Source organism: Periophthalmus magnuspinnatus, chromosome 13 (genome assembly GCF_009829125.3).
Source record: "Periophthalmus magnuspinnatus isolate fPerMag1 chromosome 13, fPerMag1.2.pri, whole genome shotgun sequence".
NCBI classification, from domain to species: domain Eukaryota; kingdom Metazoa; phylum Chordata; class Actinopteri; order Gobiiformes; family Gobiidae; genus Periophthalmus; species Periophthalmus magnuspinnatus.
In genome coordinates, this window is record NC_047138.1 from 30,988,127 (window position 1) to 31,012,790 (window position 24,664).

A 24,664-nucleotide genomic window follows, 5' to 3' on the forward strand; every position below is an offset into this window, starting at 1 on the left:
CAGTGAGTTGTGTTGTTGCTGTTTTTCCTCCTCCTCCTCCTCCTCCTCCTCCTTCTCCTCCTCCTCCGCGGCCCCTCCCGATGGCGCAGTCCAGCCCTCGCTCCTGTCCCGGTCGCTGGTTTTTGTGGCTTGTTGAAATACACAGACTTACTCGGAGAGGCGTCAGTGGGCTCGCCCGCGGCCCGACAGATTACAAGCCCCGCTCTGCTCGCTCTGGTGAAGAAAGGGACGGACTCTGCGGCCCGGGGCGGCTCTGGCTTTGACACGTCCTATTTAAAACACCTCTCCGGCGGGCGCAGTCGTATTTATGATGCTCCGGGACGCTGGCACACGCACTCACGAGAACCAACCTTTAATTTAGCATGTGTGCGAGACGTGCGCTGTACAGACACAAGAGCAGTAATGCAATCATCTCCGGAAATATCTCCTCCGCGGGTTTGTTTTTCACCGCCCCGAAAACACAAAACATCTGCTGATATTAACGCGTTTTGGTTTTAAATGTGCGCACGACGGATATTTCGAAAAAAAAAAAACCCGTCGAGGTGCAAAAATGACGCAAAGTGGACGAAAATGTGAAATTTAAGTCGTGTTTTAACGTCATCGAAAACAGACCCGGAGTTGTTTTCGTTTCATTCGTACATCCCCGACGCTTAAAACGCGCCGTTCCACCTTGTGATGTCACGAAGTGGTAGTTTTCAAGTTAACATCTACGTTTTTTACCTTTCGTTCAGTCGAGTTTGGCGATTCCAGAGCTGAAATTGTATCCGAATGATTCTAATTAAGTTGCGTAGAGTTTAAAAACACTTCCTGTATCACCACTTGATGACATCACAAGGTGGAACAGAGCATTTTCAGTTTGAGAAGAAGCCTAAATCTGCAGGGTTTGTGCGTTACGACATGTGCGAATGAAACAAAAACACAACTCCAGGTGTGTTTTTAACAATGAAACAACGCCATAACAGATCAGAAAACAGCGTAACACCGCCCCTTTAACGTTCGACTAAAAAACATTGCCTCGTATTTTCTATATTTTCCATTTTGGTGAAGTTTATAATGTCACTTCCTGATGTGACATAACCGTTACCTAGCAACCGTAACGTAAACAAAGGCCAAAAATGTGTCTAAATTACACAATAGGTATAATTAAACCAATAAAAATAAATGACAGCGCCGTTATTTAGTTAAATGAAGGTTTAAACTGTCAGAAAAATGGCTTCCTTCTGCGTAAACTGTCTCTGTGTTTTGTAGTTCTGTGATGTCATCATGTGGTGAAACAGGAAGTGCTCCACTGTGTTTTTAAACTCCACACACCTTCACTAGAATCGTTTGGATAACTTAAAGCACTGGTAGTTTCTCAGCCTGAATAATTCAATGTTTATTATGTTTTAAGTGTGAAATGTTATTAGCGACAGAACATCTGCTGAGACGCGTTAATGCTCAAAGAGGAGGACGCCGTCTTTAAACCGCTCTGTCCCCGGCTCTGGACACATGGAACGTAAGAGCGAAGACTGAAAAATGAAGAGCAAAGAGCCACCAGAAACTTCCCCAACTTGGCAACGCGACCGGCCACAACAAAACCAGAGGACTTTTTAATTAAGCAGCGCGGGGCTCAGAAGAACTTTGAAATGTGGGGAAAATACTAAAGTGTAACCATGTGGAGGAGGAGGAGGTGGAGGAGAGGGAGGAGAGGGAGGAGGAGGAGGAGGAGGAGGAGGAGGAGGAGGAGAGGAGGAGAGGAGAGGAGAGGGAGGGCACGGAGAGGGAGGGAGAGGAGAGGAGAGGAGAGGAGGAGGAGAGGAGAGGGAGGAGGAGGGGAGAGGGAGGAGAGGAGGAGGAGAGGGAGGGCACGGAGAGGGAGGGCACGGAGAGGAGAGGAGAGGGAGGAGGAGGAGGGAGAGGAGAGGAGAGGAGGGAGAGGAGAGGAGAGGGAGGGCACGGAGAGGAGAGGAGGAGGAGAGGGAGGAGAGGAGAGCAGTGAGAGGAGAGGAGAGGGAGGAGAGGAGGGAGAGGAGAGGGAGGGGAGGAGAGGAGAGGGAGGAGAGGAGGGAGAGGAGAGGGAGGAGAGGAGAGGGAGGGGAGGAGAGGAGAGGAGAGGAGGAGGAGGAGGAGGAGAGGGAGGAGAGGAGGAGGAGGAGGAGGAGAGGAGAGGAGAGGGAGGGCACGGAGAGGGAGGGAGAGGAGAGGAGAGGAGAGGAGGAGGAGAGGAGAGGGAGGAGGAGGGGAGAGGGAGGAGAGGAGGAGGAGAGGGAGGGCACGGAGAGGGAGGGCACGGAGAGGAGAGGAGAGGGAGGAGGAGGAGGGAGAGGAGAGGAGAGGAGGGAGAGGAGAGGAGAGGGAGGGCACGGAGAGGAGAGGAGGAGGAGAGGGAGGAGAGGAGAGCAGTGAGAGGAGAGGAGAGGGAGGAGAGGAGGGAGAGGAGAGGGAGGGGAGGAGAGGAGAGGGAGGAGAGGAGGGAGAGGAGAGGGAGGAGAGGAGAGGGAGGGGAGGAGAGGAGAGGAGAGGAGGAGGAGGAGGAGGAGAGGGAGGAGAGGAGGAGGAGGAGGAGGAGAGGAGAGGGAGGGCACGGAGAGGAGGGAGGAGAGGAGAGGAGAGGGAGGAGAGGAGAAGGAGGAGAGGAGGAGGAGGAGAGGAGGAGGAGGAGAGGAGGAGGAGAGGAGGAGGAGGAGGAGAGGAGAGGGAGGGCACGGAGAGGAGAAGGAGGAGAGGAGGAGAGGAGAGGAGGAGGAGAGGGAGGAGAGGAGAGAGAGGAGAGGGAGGAGAGGAGAGGGAGGGAGGGAGGGAGGGAGGGAGAGGAGGAGGTGATGGAGGTGGCGGAGAAGAGGAGGAGATGGAGGAGAGAGAAGAGAGAAAAGAGGAGAGGGAGGAGGTGAGGGGGAAGAGAGGAGGGGAGAGGGAACTGAAAAAGCTAGATCGGTGCAGCCTTAAAGGAAATGGGGGGAGAGACAGGAGAGAGAGGAGAGAGGGATTAGAGGGAGGAGAGAGGGATTAGAGGGAGGAGAGGGAGGAGAGGGAGGAGCAGTGTGGGTTGATGTTTTGGAGGTTTTGTGCTGACGGCTCTGAGTGACGCCGTTTATGACGCGCCGCAAAAAAACAACAAATCTTCTTTTAAAAATGCAAACAAAAGCCACTGAGGCACAGACCTTTATCTGCACAGTGAACTTTTCAGAGCTTTAAACCAGCTGTAGCTAAGTTTAATGCCATACTGCGGAACATTCCAGGCAAAACAATAACGTCTCCATGGAAACGAGATGAAGATTTCAGACCCTCCACTTGTGTTTTATTTGATTAAAGTTACACACAGGCCCGGAGACAGAAATACAGGGGCCCGGGGCAAGAAGCCTCACGTGGGCCCCCCCTATAATATAAATGAAGTGGAGGAGGGTCCAGTTCTGGGCCCCTGAGACACTGGGGCCCCTGAGACACTGGGGCCCCTGAGACACTGGGGCCCCTGAGACACTGGGGCCCCTGAGACACTGGGGCCCCTGAGACACTGGGGCCTGGGACAGACTAAAGTAAAACGCATCTTTATCTGTGGCATGTTCGAGCCCGTTCATTGTGTTTTTTCCAGATGTTCCTCCTGAGACCCGAGCTCCTTCTGAGGCTTTATCCATTTCTCTTTGTCCTTTGAGCTGATCGGACCTGATGAGTGTTAAAAAATCAACATTTATCTTTATTTATTTTACTTTACGAGAAAAACGACGTGGACATACGAGGACATTCATTTTTACTTTTTTAATGATTTTGATTTTTAATGATCAAAATCAGTTTAAAAATGTTCATGCGACGAGCTGCAGACTTGAGCCTTTAACAAAGTCCGTTTTGAATCTAAGTGACAGTTTAACGCCCTCGTCTGTGACTCCAGGACCTTGAAGAGAAAAAAAAAAAAAAAAAGTGTCTTGTTGCCTAGACGACCCAAAATGTGTAGACGCCAGGTCCTAGAAGGATACGACATTAAACTTCTCAATTGCACATTTATTTACTACAGATATTTTCATGGCTCAAAAATACCTCAGCAAACGCACACTCTGACTGTGAGCGGGGTCGCCTCTCCACAGATCTGACCTGTAACTCGGCTAGCTTGTGCCCCCCCCTCTGCTCGTCACCGCGGAAATAGACGGTCAGCGGTTGCACTTTTTCCACTTTTCGAGACGCTTTACCGCCAACATTCGTACCACTCCACCAACCGACTGAGCTGCTGTTTAATGCCACGCTGCGGTACGTTTAAGTCACGGCTACGATATCTCCATGGAGACGAGCAGAAAAGTTACAGATTGCACCTTTAACTCGTCGCTTTAACTTCCGCTACATCTGTATTAACCACAATTTCAACTGTTGCTGCCGTGGTCAGACTCATTTGTTCGTTCAAACTACCTGAGTGTTGTTGTTTTTTTTGTTGTTGTTTTTTTTAACGCATTTTTTTCTATTTCTATTTTTTTTATTAACGATTTCCGCGGCCGCGCTCGGTCTTAACTGTTCTTAAACCCAGCCGGCTTTTTGCGGAAGTGGCTTAAGTGCTAATTGGAGCCGGGAGGATGCGCTCACCACACGGCTAATATACGAGCGTTTCGAAACCCAAAGCAGCGAGCGAGGGTGCGTATTAGGGTTACCGTGGTGATGACTCACACACCTCAGTATCACAGGCAGAGGCCGAGACTAATTACACCGTCATTATCCACAAAACGGTTTTATTTTTAACCCCGACACGTAAACCATCCCAGACGAGGGCCGTGCGTGAGCGTCTCCCCCTTCCAATGAAAAAAAAAAAGCTCAGAGTTTTGTCGGTTTGTGCCGTGTGAGACAGGACCAGAGGAGAGACACTTGAAACTTTTAATCAGAGCGTGGGTTTAGTTCTCGCCGCCATAATGGGCTGTAAAACATTTAACAAATTGAAAAAGGGTGAATAGTTATGAGTTCACACTGTTTAGGGGAAATGAGCAATGAATACAGCTGCAACCAGAAGTTTACATACACTCTATAAAAAAACGACACGTACGCTTTTTTTTTTTTTTTTTTTTTTTTTACAAAACATCTGACTAAACTTTTTCCTGTTTTAGGTCAATTAGGATTAACAAAATTATTTCTATTTGCTAAATGTCAGAATAATGAGAGAAGGATTTTTTTTGGACAATTTTTCGTCACTTTCAGACTGTCAGAAGTTCACATACGTTTCATTAGTGTTTGGTTTCATTGCCTTTAAACTCTGCGACTTGGGTCACATTTTTTGGGATTTCCTTCAAGCTTCTCACAATAGTTGGCAGGAATTTTGGCGCATTCGTCCCGACAGAACTGACGTAACTGCGCCAGGCGAGTTTGTAGGCCTCGACTTTGTTATCCTTAAGCCACTTTGTCACCACTTTGGCAGTATTCTTCAGGTCTTTGTCCTGTTGTTTGAAGACGCATTTGCGCTCCAAGTAACTTCCTGGCTGATGTCTTGAGATGTTGTTTCGGTATTTCTACGTAAACGTTCTTTCCTCATGATGGTTCCTGCAACAAAACAACCCCACAACATGATGCTAGCCACCCCCGTATTTCACAGTTGTCCCTTTTTTCTCAAAGCTAATCATGGCCAAACTGTTCAATTTTAATTTGGTCAGACCTCAGGACATGTCTTCTTCCTGCTGAGGGTCCGTTCAGTCCATGGTACCAGCTTCAGCTTCATCTTCACACAATCTTTTGCTTTTGTTCTTGGGTTGATCCGCACATTTTGGACCAAAGCTTGTTCATCTCTTGGACACAGAACCCGTCTCCTTCCTGAGTGTTAAGATGGATGGACAGTCTCGTCGTCTTTATGCTCGTGTGTGATTATTCGAACAGATGAACGTGGCTCCTTCAGGCGTCTGGAAACTGCACCAAGGATGAACTAGACTCGAGCACAAGTCCACAGTTCTCTTCCTAATATCTCGGCTGATTTATTTTGAAATATGTCCACAGATTTGTCTCCAATTAAACTCGACTGTTGTCCATAAACCAATCAGATGCTTCCGAAGACGTAACATCATCATCTGGGTTTCCTCAAATTATTTAAATGTTTTGTAATCTTACTGTATGAAAAATTGTCTTAAAAAAAAAAATCCTTTTCTCATTATTCTGGCATTTAGCAAATAGAAATAATTTTGTTAATCCTAATTGGGCAAAAAAAAAAAAGGAAAAGTTTAGTCTGATTTCATGTCAGACAGTGAGAAAACAAAAAGCGATTTCTATACTGTGTAACATTCTAGGCAAAACAACAACATCTCCATGGAGACGCCACAAACGTTATGCAGTAAAACCCGCCTCTGAAATGTTAGCGTCTGTCCTGACCTTCACCTTCTGTTTCAGGGATGCTGCTGGTGACCGCTGACTCTCTGGGCCACGACTTTCACGTGTTCCAAGTCCTGACCCACCCCTGGGCCTCAGTGCAGAGCGCAGTGCATCACCTGTACACACTGCACCGCGGAGAGACGGAGGCCAAGGTAATGTACACACTGAGCCACACAGAGAGGTAATGTACACACTGAGCCACACAGAGAGGGGTAATGTACACACTGAGCCACACAGAGAGAGGTAATGTACACACTGAGCCACACAGAGAGAGAAGTAATGTACACACTGAGCCACACAGAGAGAGGTAATGTACACACTGAGCCACACAGAGGGGTAATGTACACACTGAGCCACACAGAGAGGTAATGTACACACTGAGCCACACAGAGAGGTAATGTACACACTGAGCCACACAGAGAGGTAATGTACACACTGAGCCACACAGAGAGGTAATGTACACACTGAGCCACACAGAGAGGTAATGTACACACTGAGCCACACAGAGAGAGGTAATTTACACACTGAGCCACACAGAGAGGTAATGTACACACTGAGCCACACAGAGAGGTAATGTACACACTGAGCCACACAGAGGTAATGTACACACTGAGCCACACAGAGAGAGGTAATGTACACACTGAGCCACGCAGAGAGAGGTAATGTACACACTGAGCCACACTGAGAGGTAATGTACACACTGAGCCACACAGAGAGGTAATGTACACACTGAGCCACACAGAGAGAGGTAATGTACACACTGCACCGCGGAGAGACGGAGGCGAAGGTAATGTACACACTGAGCCACACAGAGAGAGGTAATGTACACACTGAGCCACACAGAGAGAGGTAATGTACACACTGAGCCACACAGAGAGAGAGGTAATGTACACACTGAGCCACACAGAGAAAGGTAATGTACACACTGAGCCACACAGAGAGAGGTAATGTACACACTGAGCCACACAGAGAGAGGTAATGTACACACTGAGCCACACAGAGGTAATGTACACACTAAGCCACACAGAGAGAGGTAATGTACACACTGAGCCACACAGAGAGGTAATGTACACACTGAACCACACAGAGGTAATGTACACACTGAACCACACAGAGAGAGAGAGGTAATGTACACACTGAGCCACACAGAGAGAGAGGTAATGTGCACACTGAGCCACACAGAGAGAGGTAATGTACACACTGAGCCACACAGAGAGAGGTAATGTACACACTGAGCCACACAGAGAGAGAGGTAATGTACACACTGAGCCACACAGAGAGAGGTAATGTACACACTGAGCCACACAGAGAGAGGTAATGTACACACTGAGCCACACAGAGAGAGGTAATGTACACACTGAGCCACACAGAGGTAATGTACACACTAAGCCACACAGAGAGAGGTAATGTACACACTGAGCCACACAGAGAGGTAATGTACACACTGAGCCACACAGAGGTAATGTACACACTGAACCACACAGAGAGAGAGGTAATGTACACACTGAGCCACACAGAGAGAGGTAATGTACACACTGAACCATACAGAGAGAGAGAGGTAATGTACACACTGTGCCACACACAGAGAGAGAGGTAATGTACACACTGTGCCACACACAGAGAGAGAGGTAATGTACACACTGTGCCACACACAGAGAGAGGTAATGTACACACTGTGCCACACACAGAGAGAGAGGTAATGTACACACTGAGCCACACAGAGAGAGAGAGGTAATGTACACACTGAGCCATACAGAGAGAGAGAGAGAGAGGTAATGTACACACTGTGCCACACACAGAGAGAGAGAGGTAATGTACACACTGAGCCACACAGAGAGGTAATGTACACACTGAACCACACAGAGAGAGAGAGGTAATGTACACACTGAGCCACACAGAGAGAGGTAATGTACACACTGAGCCATACAGAGAGAGAGAGGTAATGTACACACTGTGCCACACAGAGAGAGAGAGAGGTAATGTACACACTGAGCCACACAGAGAGGTAATGTACACACTGAACCACACAGAGAGAGAGAGGTAATGTACACACTGAGCCATACAGAGAGAGAGAGGTAATGTACACACTGAGCCACACAGAGAGGTAATGTACACACTGAACCACACAGAGAGAGAGAGGTAATGTACACACTGTGCCACACACAGAGAGAGAGGTAATGTACACACTGAGCCATACAGAGAGAGAGAGGTAATGTACACACTGTGCCACACAGAGAGAGAGAGGTAATGTACACACTGAGCCACACAGAGAGGTAATGTACACACTGAACCACACAGAGAGAGAGAGGTAATGTACACACTGAGCCACACAGAGAGAGGTAATGTACAGACTGAGCCACACTGAGGCTAAGAGAATGTACACACTGCACCACAGAGAGATTAAGGTAATGTACACACTGAACCACACTGAGATTGAGGCTAATGCAATTAAATTTAAAATTTAAATTACAGAAATTGTTGAAAATTACCCAAATTGACTCTACATATCGGCCCATAAATATCGGCCGACCTTAAGGGCCATCAGCTGCTCTGGATTCTGAACATTCTAAGTGGTTTCACCATTGGCCATGAAAAAAACCCATATCGTCAATCTGTCAGTATGTCCTGAGATACACTCCTCATGTAACGGCACAGTCCAATTTACATTAGCCGCAGACTAGGAGAGGCGTTCAACTGCACAGGGTAAGAAACAGACAAGTTGTGTTTCATTAGCAGTTATTTTAGCAAAGTTTTCGTGCTAATGCTAAATTGCTAGAAGCCCTTGAACATCCAGTGATACCTATTCGCTTCTACGACCTGCCTGCATTTTTTTTTTTTTTTCATTTTATTTAATACGTGAAATTTTGAGGATTTTCTACCATTAAAAATCATAATATTTTGTTTTAAATTGTTAATAGCTATTGCAATGGTACTATTTTATTTTTTACCTCACCCACTGTTTGGGTTGAATGTGATAGTAGCAGTTGTGTTGTTGGTTTGATTTGATAGTCCATCCTGCCACTGTGTCTTTCAGCAAGACACACGTCCCATTGACTGACCAAAGGGTAGTAGGGATTATTATACTATTTTCCTTCATTTTGTTTTTAAAGAGGCATAGTACACTTCTATTTAGATCACCATGTTTCTTTTTATTCTTTTAAAAATGCTATATTTACCAAAATCAACGTATGAACCTGTTTAACAAAGCTTCACTTTACAACTACTGCACATCACATCAGGTTTGTGAAGTTGTAGTGTACAGTTTTGTATCATGTTTGGACAGTATCGTACTCGGCACAACCTCTCGATGTGTTTTTGTTGACAGAACGATGTTATAATACGGTTGTTGGTTTTGTGTAGCACCTCCTCTTTAATGATTATTCCGTTATTTTCTTGTTTTTTTATTGTTAATCCACATTCATTCCTAAAATCCGTCGGTATTTGCAGATTTCACCACAGTGTCCACATCACAATCTTTCAGCTTTCACTCTGCGCTGATAAGCTGCTGGAGTGAGACCCGCTCAGGCCTTGTAGAGTTCAGTCGTGTCGCTCTTATCGCTGGCCCTGGTTAATGTGTGACCCAAAGCACACGCACTCGTTTTGATCCCACCGCATCCAAACACCGCCGTCAGGACCCGCTCTGTGCCAAAGGTCAAAGGTTATCGGCCGCATGCTCCCGGATACACTCACACGGCAGAGGGTGAGACGGGCTGGGCGTCAGAAAGAGAGGGAAGAGGAGGAGAGCGGTTTTTAAGCGTTAGTGACGTGTTTGCCCAGTATTTGATGCAGGACGAGGGCGGGAGTGCACACTGAAAAAAAAAAATCATTTGCAATTAGGAAATCGCAGAGAACATATAAATATAAATAATATATAAATAAAAGTATATAATAAATACATGAATAAAAGTATATAATAAATACATGAATAAAAGTATATAATAAATATATGAATAAAAGTATATAATAAATACATGAATAAAAGTATATAATAAATATATGAATAAAAGTATATAATAAATATATGAATAAAAGTATATAATAAATACATGAATAAAAGTATATAATAAATATATGAATAAAAGTATATAATAAATACATGAATAAAAGTATACAATAAATATATGAATAAAAGTATATAATAAATATATGAATAAAAGTATATAATGAATAAAAGTATATAATAAATACATGAATAAAAGTATATAATAAATATATGAATAAAAGTATATAATAAATATATGAATAAAAGTATATAATGAATAAAAGTATATAATAAATACATGAATACAAGTATAGCATAAAAACTGCTAAACCTGTAGTTTAGCACTGGACTAAAACAGGACTGAACCAGGACTGAACCAGGACTAAACCAGGACTAAACCAGGACTAAACCAGGACTGAACCAGGACTGAACCAGGACTAAATCAGGACTAAACCAGGACTAAACCAGGACTGAACCAGGACTGAACCAGGACTAAACCAGGACTAAACCAGGACTAAACCAGGACTGAACCAGGACTAAACCAGGACTGAACCAGGACTAAATCAGGACTAAACCAGGACTGAACCAGGACTGAACCAGGACTGAATCAGGACTGAACCAGGACTGAACCAGGACTAAATCAGGACTAAACCAGGACTGAACCAGGACTGAACCAGGACTGAACCAGGACTAAATCAGGACTAAACCAGGACTGAACCAGGACTGAACCAGGACTAAACCAGGACTAAACCAGGACTAGACCAGGACTAAACCAGGACTGAACCAGGACTGAACCAGGACTAAACCAGGACTAAATCAGGACTGAACCAGGACTAAATCAGGACTAAACCAGGACTGAACCAGGACTGAACCAGGACTAAATCAGGACTGAACCAGGACTAAATCAGGACTAAACCAGGACTGAACCAGGACTGAACCAGGACTGAACCAGGACTTTTAACATTTTAACATTTGAATAGCTTCCCCTCTCTCCGTCTTTCTCATTCTATCTTTCTTTGACCTTCTCTCTCATTTTCTCTTCGTCTCCCCTCACCTCTCTCTTTTTCTCTCGTTTTGTTGCAGGGACCTTAGTGGAGACTTTTATTAGTTTATCAGTTCAGACGTCAGTCTTTTTGTCAATTATTCTGAACGTGTTTGAACAGAATCTCATCTTGTCAGAAAATTCGCTGTTTTATTTTATTTTTCCCAGATCGCGCAGCTCGAAATGTGATCGTGTTTAGTAATTAATATAATGTTTGTTGACTTAAGGTTTGAACAGTAAACCCTGAGTAAACACATCGATTCAGTAGATTTTTCAGAAGTTGAACAGCGCCGTTTTGGACACGTTCTCGGTAATAATAGACCTGTTTTGTAACGCTGGCCTTAGCTTTGTTGATCCACCAAGTTTTGGCCAAAGTAAATTTTCTTTGGAACCAACTTTTCGGTTCTTTTCCGTGTTTTTCGACCACTTATCATTCTGGTTACATTATCAAGATGGAGATCCAGTGGCGGGCAGTCGTCAGCGCTGATCACCTGGGGTCTTTTTAATGGAGAGGTCTTCAGCCAGTAAAAGTCTGTGGTTTGGAGGAAAAGATTGGACTTTTTCTGTTATACGGCCCTGAATAGAACTCTGTATTGTTTGTGTTGAGTAACAATCGAACTGCTTCTGTTTTAAAAAAAGCTAAACGGGATAAACTCGCGTGGAACTTTCTGAAAGACCTGGACATGTAACCTGTAATCACGGACCTGGTTCAGCTTCTAACATTTGATATTGTCTGTTTAATCTGAAATCTCTCGTTTTTCGACGCTTTTGACGAGGACTTCTTTCAACCAGAGATCTCAGTGGGACTTTGCTGGTTAAATAAACGTTTACGCGCCGATATCACGCTATTTTTGACGTGTTATAATGTCGGTTCCTCATCACAAACAGACCTGGAGTTGTGTTTTGGGTTTTCGATGGCCCACACTCACGCGCAAATTTACGTAAACGTCGGATCGCGGCGTGACTCTGAAGTGCTGTACGTTTGCGATTTGTTTTCTCCACCGACAAAACCCACGACGTCGACGAAACGTTCCGCACCGACAAAGACGCCTACGAAGGTTTGAACTTTGAGAGAGTTTAAACGAGGGAGAAATGTGAGAAAATGTTAACGCCTGTGTGAGAAAAGTGTATAAAGTGTGTGGTGAGGGGTTTTACAGACAAAAACAGAGAGAATAATGTAAAAAATAAAGCTGATACTTCGTGGATTTTGCCTATTGTGGGTTATTTTTAGAACGTGACCCCCGCGATAAACGAAGGACCACTTTTTTTCTTCTTTGCTGAAGGTGAACATGGATTCACCGTACGTTTTGGAGCCTGGGCACAGTTCGATCACAGTTCAAACTCATTTTATTCACACGTTTAACACACAAACCCCGCAAATTTAGGCTGAGTTCTTCTTCTCAAACTGAAAACACTCTGTTCCACCTTGTGATGTCATCATGTGGTGAAACAGGAAGTGCTCCGCTGCGGTTTTAAACTCCACACACCTTCATTTCTAGAATCAGTCGGACAATTTCAGCGTTTGAATTGCTAATCTTTACTGAACAAAAGCTAAAATGCAGCTGTTCATTTGAAAACTACCACTTCATGACATCACAAGGTGGAACAGAGCGTGTAGACAGACTAATGATAAAAACAAATGTGAATGAAACAAAACACAACTCCATGTCTGTTTTTGAGGAGGAAACAGCTTCAGAACACGACTTAAAAATCACATGAGTCAGTGTTGTGTAATATAGAACCTTTAAATAAATAAAAACATGAGCGAAATGACAAAAACTAACCTCAAATCCATCAATCTTTTCGAGTTTTCCGGAGGTTTTTGGGTCGCGCTAAAGAGGCGAGAGGCAGTTGACATGACAGCGGCTCAGACAGTGTCCATCTTTCAACGTACGACACAAAAACGGAGGCCAAAATGAGACCGGGGGAATGCGACTTTATGACATTAATTGTTGTGACGTTGAACTTTTTTGGCGAGATTTTTAACTGAGGTTCCTTCTAATCCGTTGCCAAGTTTCGCCCTGTAATTGTCCCGTACAATGATAGTTAATGGGGCCATCTTGCGCATACCAGCCCCTGACCTCCACGCCGCTTCACCGGGGCAAGAATGGCTCACTTTGTGCCGTGGTAATTGGTTATAATAAGACCTGTCAGAGCTTAGACAGTAAACGAGCACTTTAGGTTCACCGCGATTCTGAGTGATAAGAGACGAGGGCGGAGTTTGGTTTTTAGGAATGGCGGCAATGCGAACGTAACCTGTAGAACGCGACGAAGGATGCGTTTAGTAAATATATATAGATGCTAAACGAGGCTAGAACTTGAATTGAAACTAGATAATCGTTTGAACAAGCATCAATACTGGAGCTTCAGAAGAAATTTTAGCTTCTTAGCATCTTAAAATATCAGTTGGCTAGCTAGCTTGCTGTATATCAACCACAACCTGTATATATAAGTGGACATAGCTAACCCGCTAGCCGCCACGTTCCATTTTGGTCTTAAATGTTCGTTTTAACCCTCTACATGATCCTGTGGTTTTTATTTCACTTTTGTGTCTGTAAATTAAGATATGAACATTAATAACGGACAAATCAGGCGCCGTCTTTCCCCCGAGGTCACTCCCGCTAGCGTTAGCAACAGGTCTGATTGACAGCGTTGCTAAGCTCCCGCTCCCTGCCAAACCAGCGATGTGGGCGGGAAGGGGCGTTAGCTTCATCAGCCTCGCTCTTCTGGATTGGCTCCTTGGTCGCTATGATACTCACGCTCTCTACGGTGTCGGGTTTGCTCGCGTACACGGCGTAGCGTTCGCTCTGTGGTGTTGGGCCTGCGCACACTCTGACAATGAGAGCGCAACTGCCACCTACAGTAGTGGACGTGCAATTACACTTTAGTCTAGTACGGCAAAAGAAAAGCATGTTCCCGGAGTCGCACCGCCCCACTATTTGAGAACCACTGCGCTAGGCTAACCAGAAATGAGCCTAATCTGTTTTTTGGAATGTGTCAGAACAGAATGTCACTGATCAGCCACCAGCTTTTGCGTCATCACTGAGGATTTTAAGTTTGGGGAGGAGATTTAAACGCTTAAAAAAACGTTAAATCCAGTTTTGGTTAGTACTTTTATCTCCAGGTGTCGACACTGCTAATGTACTGAACTAGAGCTGTGCGTGTTTAGTCATTTAGTCAATTAATCAGTTGAGTTAAAATCTGTATTAGTTGATTAATCATTGTATTTAGACGATAAGGATTTCAACAGATTTAGTACTTTTGGTATTTATCTGTATAAAATCAGATTAAACTCACGATTCACAAGTTTAATCTGTCTTTATATATAAAAACATTGCTTCCTAGTTCTTTTTTTCTGCGTAAATAGTAGTATTTGCATGAGCTCCCCCTGCAGGTATCGTCTTGTAAGTGCAGCTTGGGTTAGATACACAGAGATACGTAATAGTTTTGAGCGCTTTTGCCACGCCCCCTTTTTAGTCGGCCAATCGATCGGCAACAAATGTCTTTAGTCCAACAAGAATTTATTTAGTCGACGACAGCCCTAATGTTTTTATTGTTTGTACTGACCACAGACTGTATAAAGAAGTGGACTGAGTGAATGCGACGTCACCCGCAGCGTTCGAGGCTAGCAGTTATAGCGGCTAATTTGGAGTCAGGTCTGACCGCGAGTATCATAGCAACCAAAGAGCCAATCCAGAGCGAGGCTGTTGAAGGTAACGCCCCTTTCTGCCCGCATTGCTTGTTTAGAAGGGAGCAAGAGCTTAGCAACACTGTCAATCAAACCTGTTGCTAACGCTAACAGGAGCGACCTTGGGAAAAGAAGGTGCCTGATTTGTCTGTTTTTAATGTTCAAATCTTGATTTACAGACACAAAAGTGAAATAAAAACCCCAGGATCATGTAGAGGGTTAATACGAACATTTAAGATCAGAATGAGTCTGAAGGACAGAGACAGAGAGAGGAGACACAGTTTAAAAAAACTAAATCAAAATAATAAAAAAAAAAATCGCCAAATAATAATAGTTAAAAAAATCTCAAAATAACTAAATAAAATAAGAAAATAAACAAAAAAACTCAAAATAAAAAAATAACTACAAATAAATAAATAAAAACCTAAAAAAAAAAATCTATAAATAAAAATAAACTCAAAATAACTCCAAAAAAATTAACCCCAGGATCATGTAGAGGGTTAATACGAACATTTAAGACCAAAATGAGTCTGAAGCAGCAGAGACAGAGAGAGGAGACACAGTTTATCAATAGAAAGTGAATTGGAGCCAGAGTCGATGAAGCCAGAAGCGCGCACATGATCACTTCCTGTTATAACTCCGCGGCTAGCAGGTTAGCTATGTCCATTTATATAAACACTCTATGGCACGGACTTGTTAATTTGATGCTGTACTTGTGTGTTTACTGTTGTGTTTACTCTGTGCAGCTCTATGGAGTCTTTGTGTTGGTGAAACGTGCTGTATAAATAAAGCTGGATTAGATCTGATATCAAACCCGTCTCCGGCGTAAGACATTTTCCGTAGTATCGAGTTTGACGTGTTTGTGCGGTGCCAGCGCTAATGTTTACTCGTGTCATGTCTTTCTAAAATTAAACCGCGGTGATAAAAGACGAGGTACGCATCACCGCACAGACACTTTGAAAACACGGCGAGAATGTGACACAGATTGGGACGATAAGATGATCGGATATGGTTTGGGTTCGGAGACACTCGACACCACTACTGCTGCCGTAAAGAGTCGAGTCGGAATGTTAAAGGTCCTAAATTACACAAAAGTGACTCTTCAGAGCTTAAAGTGATGTTATAATGCTGTTAGCGCATCAAAAACAGACCTGGAGTTGTGTTTTGTTTCATTCACACATGTTTGAGTTAGTTTATTGTGAGTCTGGCTACATCTCCAAAGCTCAAAATGCTCCGTTCCACCTTGTGATGTCATCAAGTGCTAGTTTTCAAGTTAACAGCTTCTTTTTACCTTTAGTTCAGTAAAAAAATTGGCAACTCCAGTGCGGAAATTATCGATTATGATTCTAGAAATGAAGGTGTGTGGAGTTTAAAAACACAGCGGAGCACTTCCTGGATCACCACATGATGACATCACAAGGTGGAACGGAGCATTTTCCGTTCCGTTAAATATGCAGGGTTTTCGTTAAACGTTTGCGAGTGAAACAAAACACAACTCCAGGTCTGTTTGTGATGAAGAAACAACATTGTAACGCATCGGAAAACAGAGTCATATGGGCACTTTAAAGCCACAATATGGTGGTAATTTTAGACTTTAATCTTCAAATATTCCAAAGAAATAAGGCTGTGCACGATACAGACTATTGTTTTTAAAAATATCGCGGTTACATCTCGAGTCCTGTCTCTGGAGATGGCAAGAAAAATCACAAATCACAAAGAGTTTACAGTCAGCACGTCATAACACGACTGTAATTAGAGCTCATTTTATATCGTTTTTTTGAGCCGATGACCCATATTTGCCTTTAGCGCGATGTTAAAACTCTAAAATTAACACGATAGCGGCGGAGATCTTAGCCAAAAAAAACGTAAACGGTTTGAGATCGGAGTTAAAGAGGCCATTGTAGTTCGGACAATCCATCTTTGAACGGGCGTGGGGGCTTTAAACATCATCTCCTATTTATAAATGCGTCCTCAGACCTAAATCAAACGAGGAAAACAATAGGGCTAGCCAGCGTGCTAACAGCCAGTATGCTAACAGGTGTGAGAGCAACCATTAAGGGCCTGAATGATTATGCTAAGTATGGCAGTTCGGTCTTAGTGTAGCTCGTTAGACCCAGCCAACAAACAGAGACTGTAAACAGACAGGTGTGTTAGCTTCAGTGTCGTTAGCGTCAGTGTCGTTAGCGGATATAAAACAGTGTCCAGCAGTAATCTGACCGCAACTGAGGAAGCAGCTTTGGCGAGCAACTTTTCGGGATGTAAAAGCCATATTTTCTCTCATTTAATCTGTTCAAAAGGATAAATCTGATGTACCGATGACAAACTGGAAAAATATCTGCGCCAAATATCAGGCTAATTTCCAGTATCTGACGGATATCTGCGGAAATCCCCGATATTACAGATAACCGATGCCGTGGTTTTCACATTCTGGGGTGTTATGATGTCATGTTTCCAGATGGAGGCGAGAGCCAGACGGGATTTTCACAAGAAATATTCAGAAAGTAAATTCACAAACGAACCTGATCATTTATATTTGTGATTAGACCCAAAAACACGACGTATTAGAAAATAAATCTGCGTTTTAACAAGACACAGATGGTATTATATGTATCGTTAGCGTCTATATTGGGCCAGAATTTGCAGCGTATTAGCTATCGGCTTTAAATATTTAGTTTGGGTCGACCTACTGCCTCAAGAATATACATAAAACTTTAGCTTCTGCGCGAAAAGCTAACGGCGCTAAACGTGAGTACACAGCTGTTTTATAGGAAAATGTGGTAAATAAGATTGTGAGTGAGTTTGTAGTAAATTTAAAATGCTAAATAATGGAAAAATTATCAAAAGTAAAAGAAAGAAAGTGATCTGAAGCCGCCACATTCCCGTCCCTGTCCGCGCGCTGCTAGCATAAACCATTAGCTTGTGGAATATTGAGTTAATCCAAGCATTAGCATCATCTAAATCTCAAATGCGGCTGTGCGATTAATCAAATTCAAATTATTATTACAGTGATCTAGTTGCCTGACCGGCCAAGACCACATACGTTTACGAATCTTTTCCAAAAAAAAAAAAAAAAACCCACCAAGGCCTAAAAAACGGCAGAGTTTCCTGCAGAGTCACTGGGCGCAGCACCGCAGTGTTCCACATTTGAGAGCGTCTTGGCTGTGGTCGGCCCGTCCCGACACTGGATGGTTCTGTCATGAGTACGACGGTCTGGTCCCGGCGGCGAAGGACTGTCTCGCCAACGACATGATCAGAGGATTTTTAAAACGCAACGCAAAAAAACCCAAAAAACAGATTCTTTCCATAATTAGCAGCTCAATTATTAATGAAATAGTTCTTAGTAATTCAATTTATTATGCAGTTTTACCCACAAGACACACGTTTAACACACAAACCCGGCAGATTTAGGCGTTAGCGTTCTTCTCTCCAACTGAAAACGCTCCGTTCCACCTTGTGATGTCATCAAGTGGCGATACAGGAAGTGCTCTGCTGTGTTTTTAAACTCTACACACCTTCATTTCTAAAATCATTTGGATGTAATTTCTGCCCTGGAGTTGCCAATTTTCTACTGAAAGAAAGGTAAAAGGAGCTGTTCACTTGAAAACTACCACTCGATGACATCACAAAGTGGGACGGAGCATTTTGAGCGTCGGAGATAATAAAGTGTGACTCAAAACACGTGTGAATGAAACAAAAACACAACTCCAGGTCTGTTTTTTGAGGCTTTAACATTCGGTTTGTGTAATGTAGGACCTTTAAAGTAGCACACAGGACAATGGTACGTGGTGATGTCATCGTGTGGTAATACAGGAAGTGCTCCGCTGAGATTTTAAACTCCAAACATCTTCAACAATAGAATCCAGAAATCAATTTTGGATCATTTCAGCCCTGGAATTGCCAAATCTCTCATGAAACTAAAGTTAAAAGGTCGATGTTAGCTTGAAAAACGACCACTTGATGACATCACAAGGTGCAACGGAGCATTTTGAGCTTTGGAGATATCGACAGACTAATAATAAAACGTGACGCAAACATGTGTGAATGAAACAAAACGCAACTCCAGGTCTGTTTTTTGAGGAGAGAACAGTATTAGATCATGACTTAAAGCTACAGGAGACTATTTTGTGTAATGTTTGACCTTTAACCCCCGCCCGGTACGTCGCTTTACGAATGACCTTTAGCTCGTAGCATTTAGCTTGTATAAATAGCCTGTCTCCTGCGATGGCATTGTCTGCTGCATCTGTCTGCTGTCTGTCTGCCTTGTGTCTGGCGTGTTTAAAATACTCGGGGAGATGCTATCGGCGTAGCTCGGAGTTAGCTTCGGTTCAGCGAGCGCCAAACAATACGAGGCGTTTATTTCTCATCGCTTTGCCACCTTTCGGCTACCCGCATTGTCCATGTGAAGTGTTTATCCGCGCGGTAAACAACGCGGCCCGGGCTTAAGCTAATATTTCTGGAATCTTCTGTTTGTTTCCACGCGATTTCACAATGACCGAGAAGAACTGGAACACAAATATTGAACAGGATGGTTGAAATTTACGTCTCGATCAAACTGAGCGCCGCACAATACTGTTTAAAATAGTGTGGTGTAGGGTTATATATGGGGTGTGACGCTAACTGGAGGCACTGCTCTGTCTGAAGCTGAAGTTACATTTTAATCTGCGCTTTGTTGTAACACAGTCTGACCAAAAAGAACTGAGTTTGTTGGAGCTAAAAACAGGTGATTTGTGCTGTTAAACTGTTCAGTCTCTCTCCTGTAGCGTTACCGTCGCAGGCTAGCTAGCGTTAGCCAACAGTTCTTCAGTTCAGTCGCTCTCGCCTTTTTGTTGTAAATCAAACGCATAAACTGGACAGTGAACGCACGGATTGATCACAGGCTCCTGAAAATGAGTCAGACGATCTAAAAACGTTTGCTTATGTGTGTGTGGATTCACCGTCGTAACTGCTGAAGATTCCTCCATAGACATACATGCAGAACCCCCCCCAGTGTGATGTCGCTGCAAAGTAATGACGGTGGAGAGCAGGGAGAAGAGAAGAGAAAGGAGGGAGAGGAGAGAGGATGGAGAAGAGTGAGAGACAAGAAAGGAGAGAGGAGGGAGAAGAGTAAGAGGAGAGAAAGGAGGGAGAGAGGAGGGAGAAGAGTAAGAGAAGAGAAAGGAGGGAGAGGATGGAGAGAGTGGAGAGGTGGGAGAAGAGCGAGAGAAGAGAAAGGAGGGAGAGGAGAGAGAGAGTGGAGAGAGGAGGGAGAAGAGTGAGAGAAGGGAAAGGAGGGAGAGGGGAGAGAGAGGGAAGAGGAGAGGGAGAGTAGGTAGAGGAGGGGAGGGGAGAGAGGAGCGAGAGGATGAAGAGAGGAGGGAAATGAGCGAGAGAAGAGAAAGGAGGGAGAAGAGTGAGAAAAAAAGGAAGGAGGGAGAGGGGAGAGGAGAGTAGGCAGAGGAGGGGAGAGGATGGAGAGAGGAGGGAGAGGAGAAAAGGGAGAGGGAGAGAAGAGAGAGGAGGGAGAGGGGGGAGAAAACCTAGATCCTGAGCGCAGCCTCTTGACGACCCCTGACCCTCTGTGTCCAGGTGCAGGACATGTGCTTCAGCCCGGACAGTCGGTGGGTGGCGGTCAGCACCCTCCGCGGCACCACCCACGTCTTCCCCATAAACCCGTACGGCGGCGCCCCCTGCGCCCGCACCCACATGTCCCCCCGCGTGGTCAACCGCATGTCCCGCTTCCAGAAGAGCGCCGGGCTGGAGGAGATGGAGGCGGAGCTGAACAGGGCCGGGGCGGGTGGAGGAGGAGGAGGTGGAGGAGGAGCGGCGCCGGGAGCCTGTATCCTGGGAGGAGCGGGGGGCATCGGGGGACGCTGCAGCCCCATCCCGGGCCTCTCCAGCAGCCCGTCTGGATCTCCACTGCACGGTAAGGATGGACCACATCGTCTCTTTATGTCGAGGTGATTAAAGTATATTTGGGATTTTCTTAATTATGTATTTTTTTTGTATTTTTGTTTTGTTCTGATCCATCAAAATACGTTCCCTTGGTTCAGACAGTTCCGTTCAGATATTACGTAACAGAACAATACCCCCACACAAACATATTCATAGCCAGGGACACTCACCAAAACAAATATGGCGACAAAAGGAGACAAAAATATCACAGGAGACTGAAAAACATCGATGAATGAAGCACTAAACTGTAAATCTGAGGTGAGGGAAGTTTGATTTTGTTCAAAATGACAAACAACCAATGAGCTCCGTCGTCTTTTAATATTCATTTCCCTTTTTTTTGACTAAAATAAAGTTGTAAATCCAAATGACTAAAGAGAAGTTGTGTGTCCGTGTTCCGTCCCCGTGTGGGCGTGTGTCTACAGAGCGCTCTCTCTCTTTACCCTTTGACCTCTCGGACACCGTCTTGTTTTGTCCATTTGTCAAACACGTCCAGTGCCAGTTTGCGTGTCCCCGATTGGCACGGACCTTCCCCCGGGGGTCAGCGTCAGCGCGTGACCCAAAAGGTGTTACCCGGGTCAAATATCACTGACTCACTGCTTTCCAGGAACCTGCAGTTTGACGGATGAGGTCCAGTCTGAGGCCAAGAGTTTAACTGTTCAATGAACTGGACTACAGGGAACTAAAGGCATTACCCACAATGCACCAGGACTGGGACCGGACTAGACCTGGACTAGACCTGGACTAGACCAGACTTAAACCTGGCCTAAACCTGGACTGGAACAGGGCTAGAGCAGAGAAAAATCAGGACTTGAACATGAGTAGACAAGGGCTATACCAGAACTGGACTAAAAAAGGACTAAAATAGAACTAAACCTGGACTGAACCAGGCCTAAAATGGGCCTAGAACAGGACTAGAATAGAACTAAACCAGGACTTGAACTGGAATAAACAAGGATTAAACCAGGACTAAACCTGGACTCAAATAGGACTAAACCAGAACTAAACCAGGAATAAAACAAGTACTATAGCAGGACTAAACCAGGACTAAACCAGGACTAGAACAGGACTAGAACAGGACTAAACCAGGACGAAACCAGGACTAAACCAGGACTAGAACAGGACTAAACCAGGACTAGAACAGGACTAAACCAGGACTAAACCAGGACTAAACCAGGACTAAACCAGGACTAAATCAGGACTAAACCAGGACTAAACCAGGACTAAACCAGGACTAAACCAGGACTAAACCAGGACTAAACCAGGATTAAACCAGGATTAAACCAGGACTAAACCAGGACTAAACCAGTCCTGTACTTGCAGGTACATCGTAGTTTCTCTTGCTCGTCTCACTCTCTCTAACAGTCATAAAATAAAGACACTACCTCTTCACGTCTCTCTCTCTTCGGTCTAGACCCCGACCTCTCTGTAACCTCCGTGTCCCCCCTTACCCTCCCTCCGTCCTCCCTCCGTCCTCCCTCCGTCCTCCCTCCGTCCTCCCTCCGTCCTCCCCTAAAACGCACTCACATTCCTGGGTATAAACTGTGAAAAATAAGCCCTCCGACATTGGAAGCACGTCTCCCTTTTGGACCGGGCACGGAGACTTCAAAGCCCCCGCGAGGTGAAAGTGACTGGCCCAAACTGATGAGGTGCGATGGAGAGGAGGGTGAGGGGGGGCGATGAAGAGGAGGAGGGCGAGGGGAGACACTATGCCTGCCTGGGAAAGACGGCGAGGGCAGACGGTTCTGTAGTAGCGGCGTTGAAAGCTAAGGTCCAGAGATCGCGCTCGTAAATCACACTTTTGTTTCAAAGGGGGCATTAAGTCCACCTGTCAACGATTAGTCCTCATTCAAAACTCTGAGCGCTCCGAGCCAAGAAGACGAATTATCTTGTCGTTTATTGAGTTACTTTTGGTCATTTGTTTTCAAGACAATGGCGAGATTTCTAGGTAAACGTGTACGGTTGCGCGCGGAAGGGCAGCAGTGGCTAAATCAACAGAAACAGGAAGTAACTACTGTCGTAAAGTGGACGTTAAAGTCGCAGGTTTAGCCCAAGTTAGCTTTAGCACCGGGAAAGGAAACACGGGGATGTAAATATGTGATGTGCTACAGTTAATACCCCATAGAAGTAAATACCTCCTCTTTAATACCCCACAGAAGTAAAATACCTCCTCTTTAATACCCCACAGAAGTAAAATACCTCCTCTTTAATGCCCCACAGAAGTAAAATACCTCCTCTTTAATGCCCCACAGAAGTAAATACCTCCTCTTTAATACCCCACAGAAGTAAATACCTCCTCTTTAATGCCCCACAGAGGTAAAACACCTCCTCTTTAATACCCCATAGAAGTAAATACCTCCTCTTTAATACCCCACAGAAGTAAATACCTCCTCTTTAATACCCCACAGAAGTAAATACCTCCTCTTTAATACCCCAGAGGAGTAAATGCCTCCTTTTTAATACAACATAAAAGTAAATACCTCCTCTTTAATACAACATAGAAGTAAATACCTCCTCTTTAATACCCCAGAGGAGTAAATGCCTCCTTTTTAATACAACATAAAAGTAAATACCTCCTCTTTAATACCCCGTAGAAGTAAATACCTCCTCTTTAATACCCCACAGAAGTAAATACCTCCTCTTTAATACCCCACAGAAGTAAATACCTCCTCTTTAATACCCCACAGAAGTAAATACCTCCTCTTTAATACCCCACAGAAGTAAATACCTCCTCTTTAATACCCCACAGAAGTAAATACCTCCTCTTTAATACCCCAGAGGAGTAAATGCCTCCTTTTTAATACAACATAAAAGTAAATACCTCCTCTTTAATACAACATAGAAGTAAATACCTCCTCTTTAATACCCCAGAGGAGTAAATGCCTCCTTTTTAATACAACATAAAAGTAAATACCTCCTCTTTAATACCCCGTAGAAGTAAATACCTCCTCTTTAATACCCCGTAGAAGTAAATACCTCCTCTTTAATACCCCACAGAAGTAAATACCTCCTCTTTAATACAACATAGAAGTAAATACCTCCTCTTTAATACCCCAGAGGAGTAAATGCCTCCTCTTTAATAGCCCACAGAAGTAAATACCTCCTCTTTAATACCCCACAGAAGTAAATACCTCCTCTTTAATACAACATAGAAGTAAATACCTCCTCTGTAATACCCCAGAGAAGTAAATACCTCCTCTTTAATGCCCCATAGAAGTAAATACCTCCTCTTTAATAGCCCACAGAAGTAAATACCTCCTCTTTAATACAACATAGAAGTAAATACCTCCTCTTTAATACCCCAGAGGAGTAAATGCCTCCTTTTTAATACAACATAAAAGTAAATACCTCCTCTTTAATACAACATAGAAGTAAATACCTCCTCTTTAATACCCCGTAGAAGTAAATACCTCCTCTTTAATGCCCCATAGAAGTAAATACCTCCTCTTTAATAGCCCACAGAAGTAAATACCTCCTCTTTAATACCCCACAGAAGTAAAATACCTCCTCTTTAATACAACATAGAAGTAAATACCTCCTCTTTAATACCCCAGAGGAGTAAATGCCTCCTTTTTAATACAACATAAAAGTAAATACCTCCTCTTTAATACAACATAGAAGTAAATACCTCCTCTTTAATACCCCGTAGAAGTAAATACCTCCTCTTTAATACCCCACAGAAGTAAATACCTCCTCTTTAATACCCCATAGAAGTAAATACCTC

The 24,664-nt window shown here is 44.2% G+C and overlaps 1 protein-coding gene across 1 annotated transcript in view; it reads left to right on the plus strand.

The window, feature by feature from the left end:
- The window catches only part of bcas3 (BCAS3 microtubule associated cell migration factor), a 223,165-nt gene that overhangs the window by 118,517 nt on the left and 79,984 nt on the right, over positions 1 to 24,664 (plus strand). The window contains exons 14-15 of the mRNA XM_033976611.2: positions 6,319 to 6,452; positions 20,578 to 20,914. Of these exons, the coding sequence (XP_033832502.1) occupies positions 6,319 to 6,452; positions 20,578 to 20,914 (471 nt within the window). The remainder of the gene's footprint in view (positions 1 to 6,318; positions 6,453 to 20,577; positions 20,915 to 24,664) is intronic.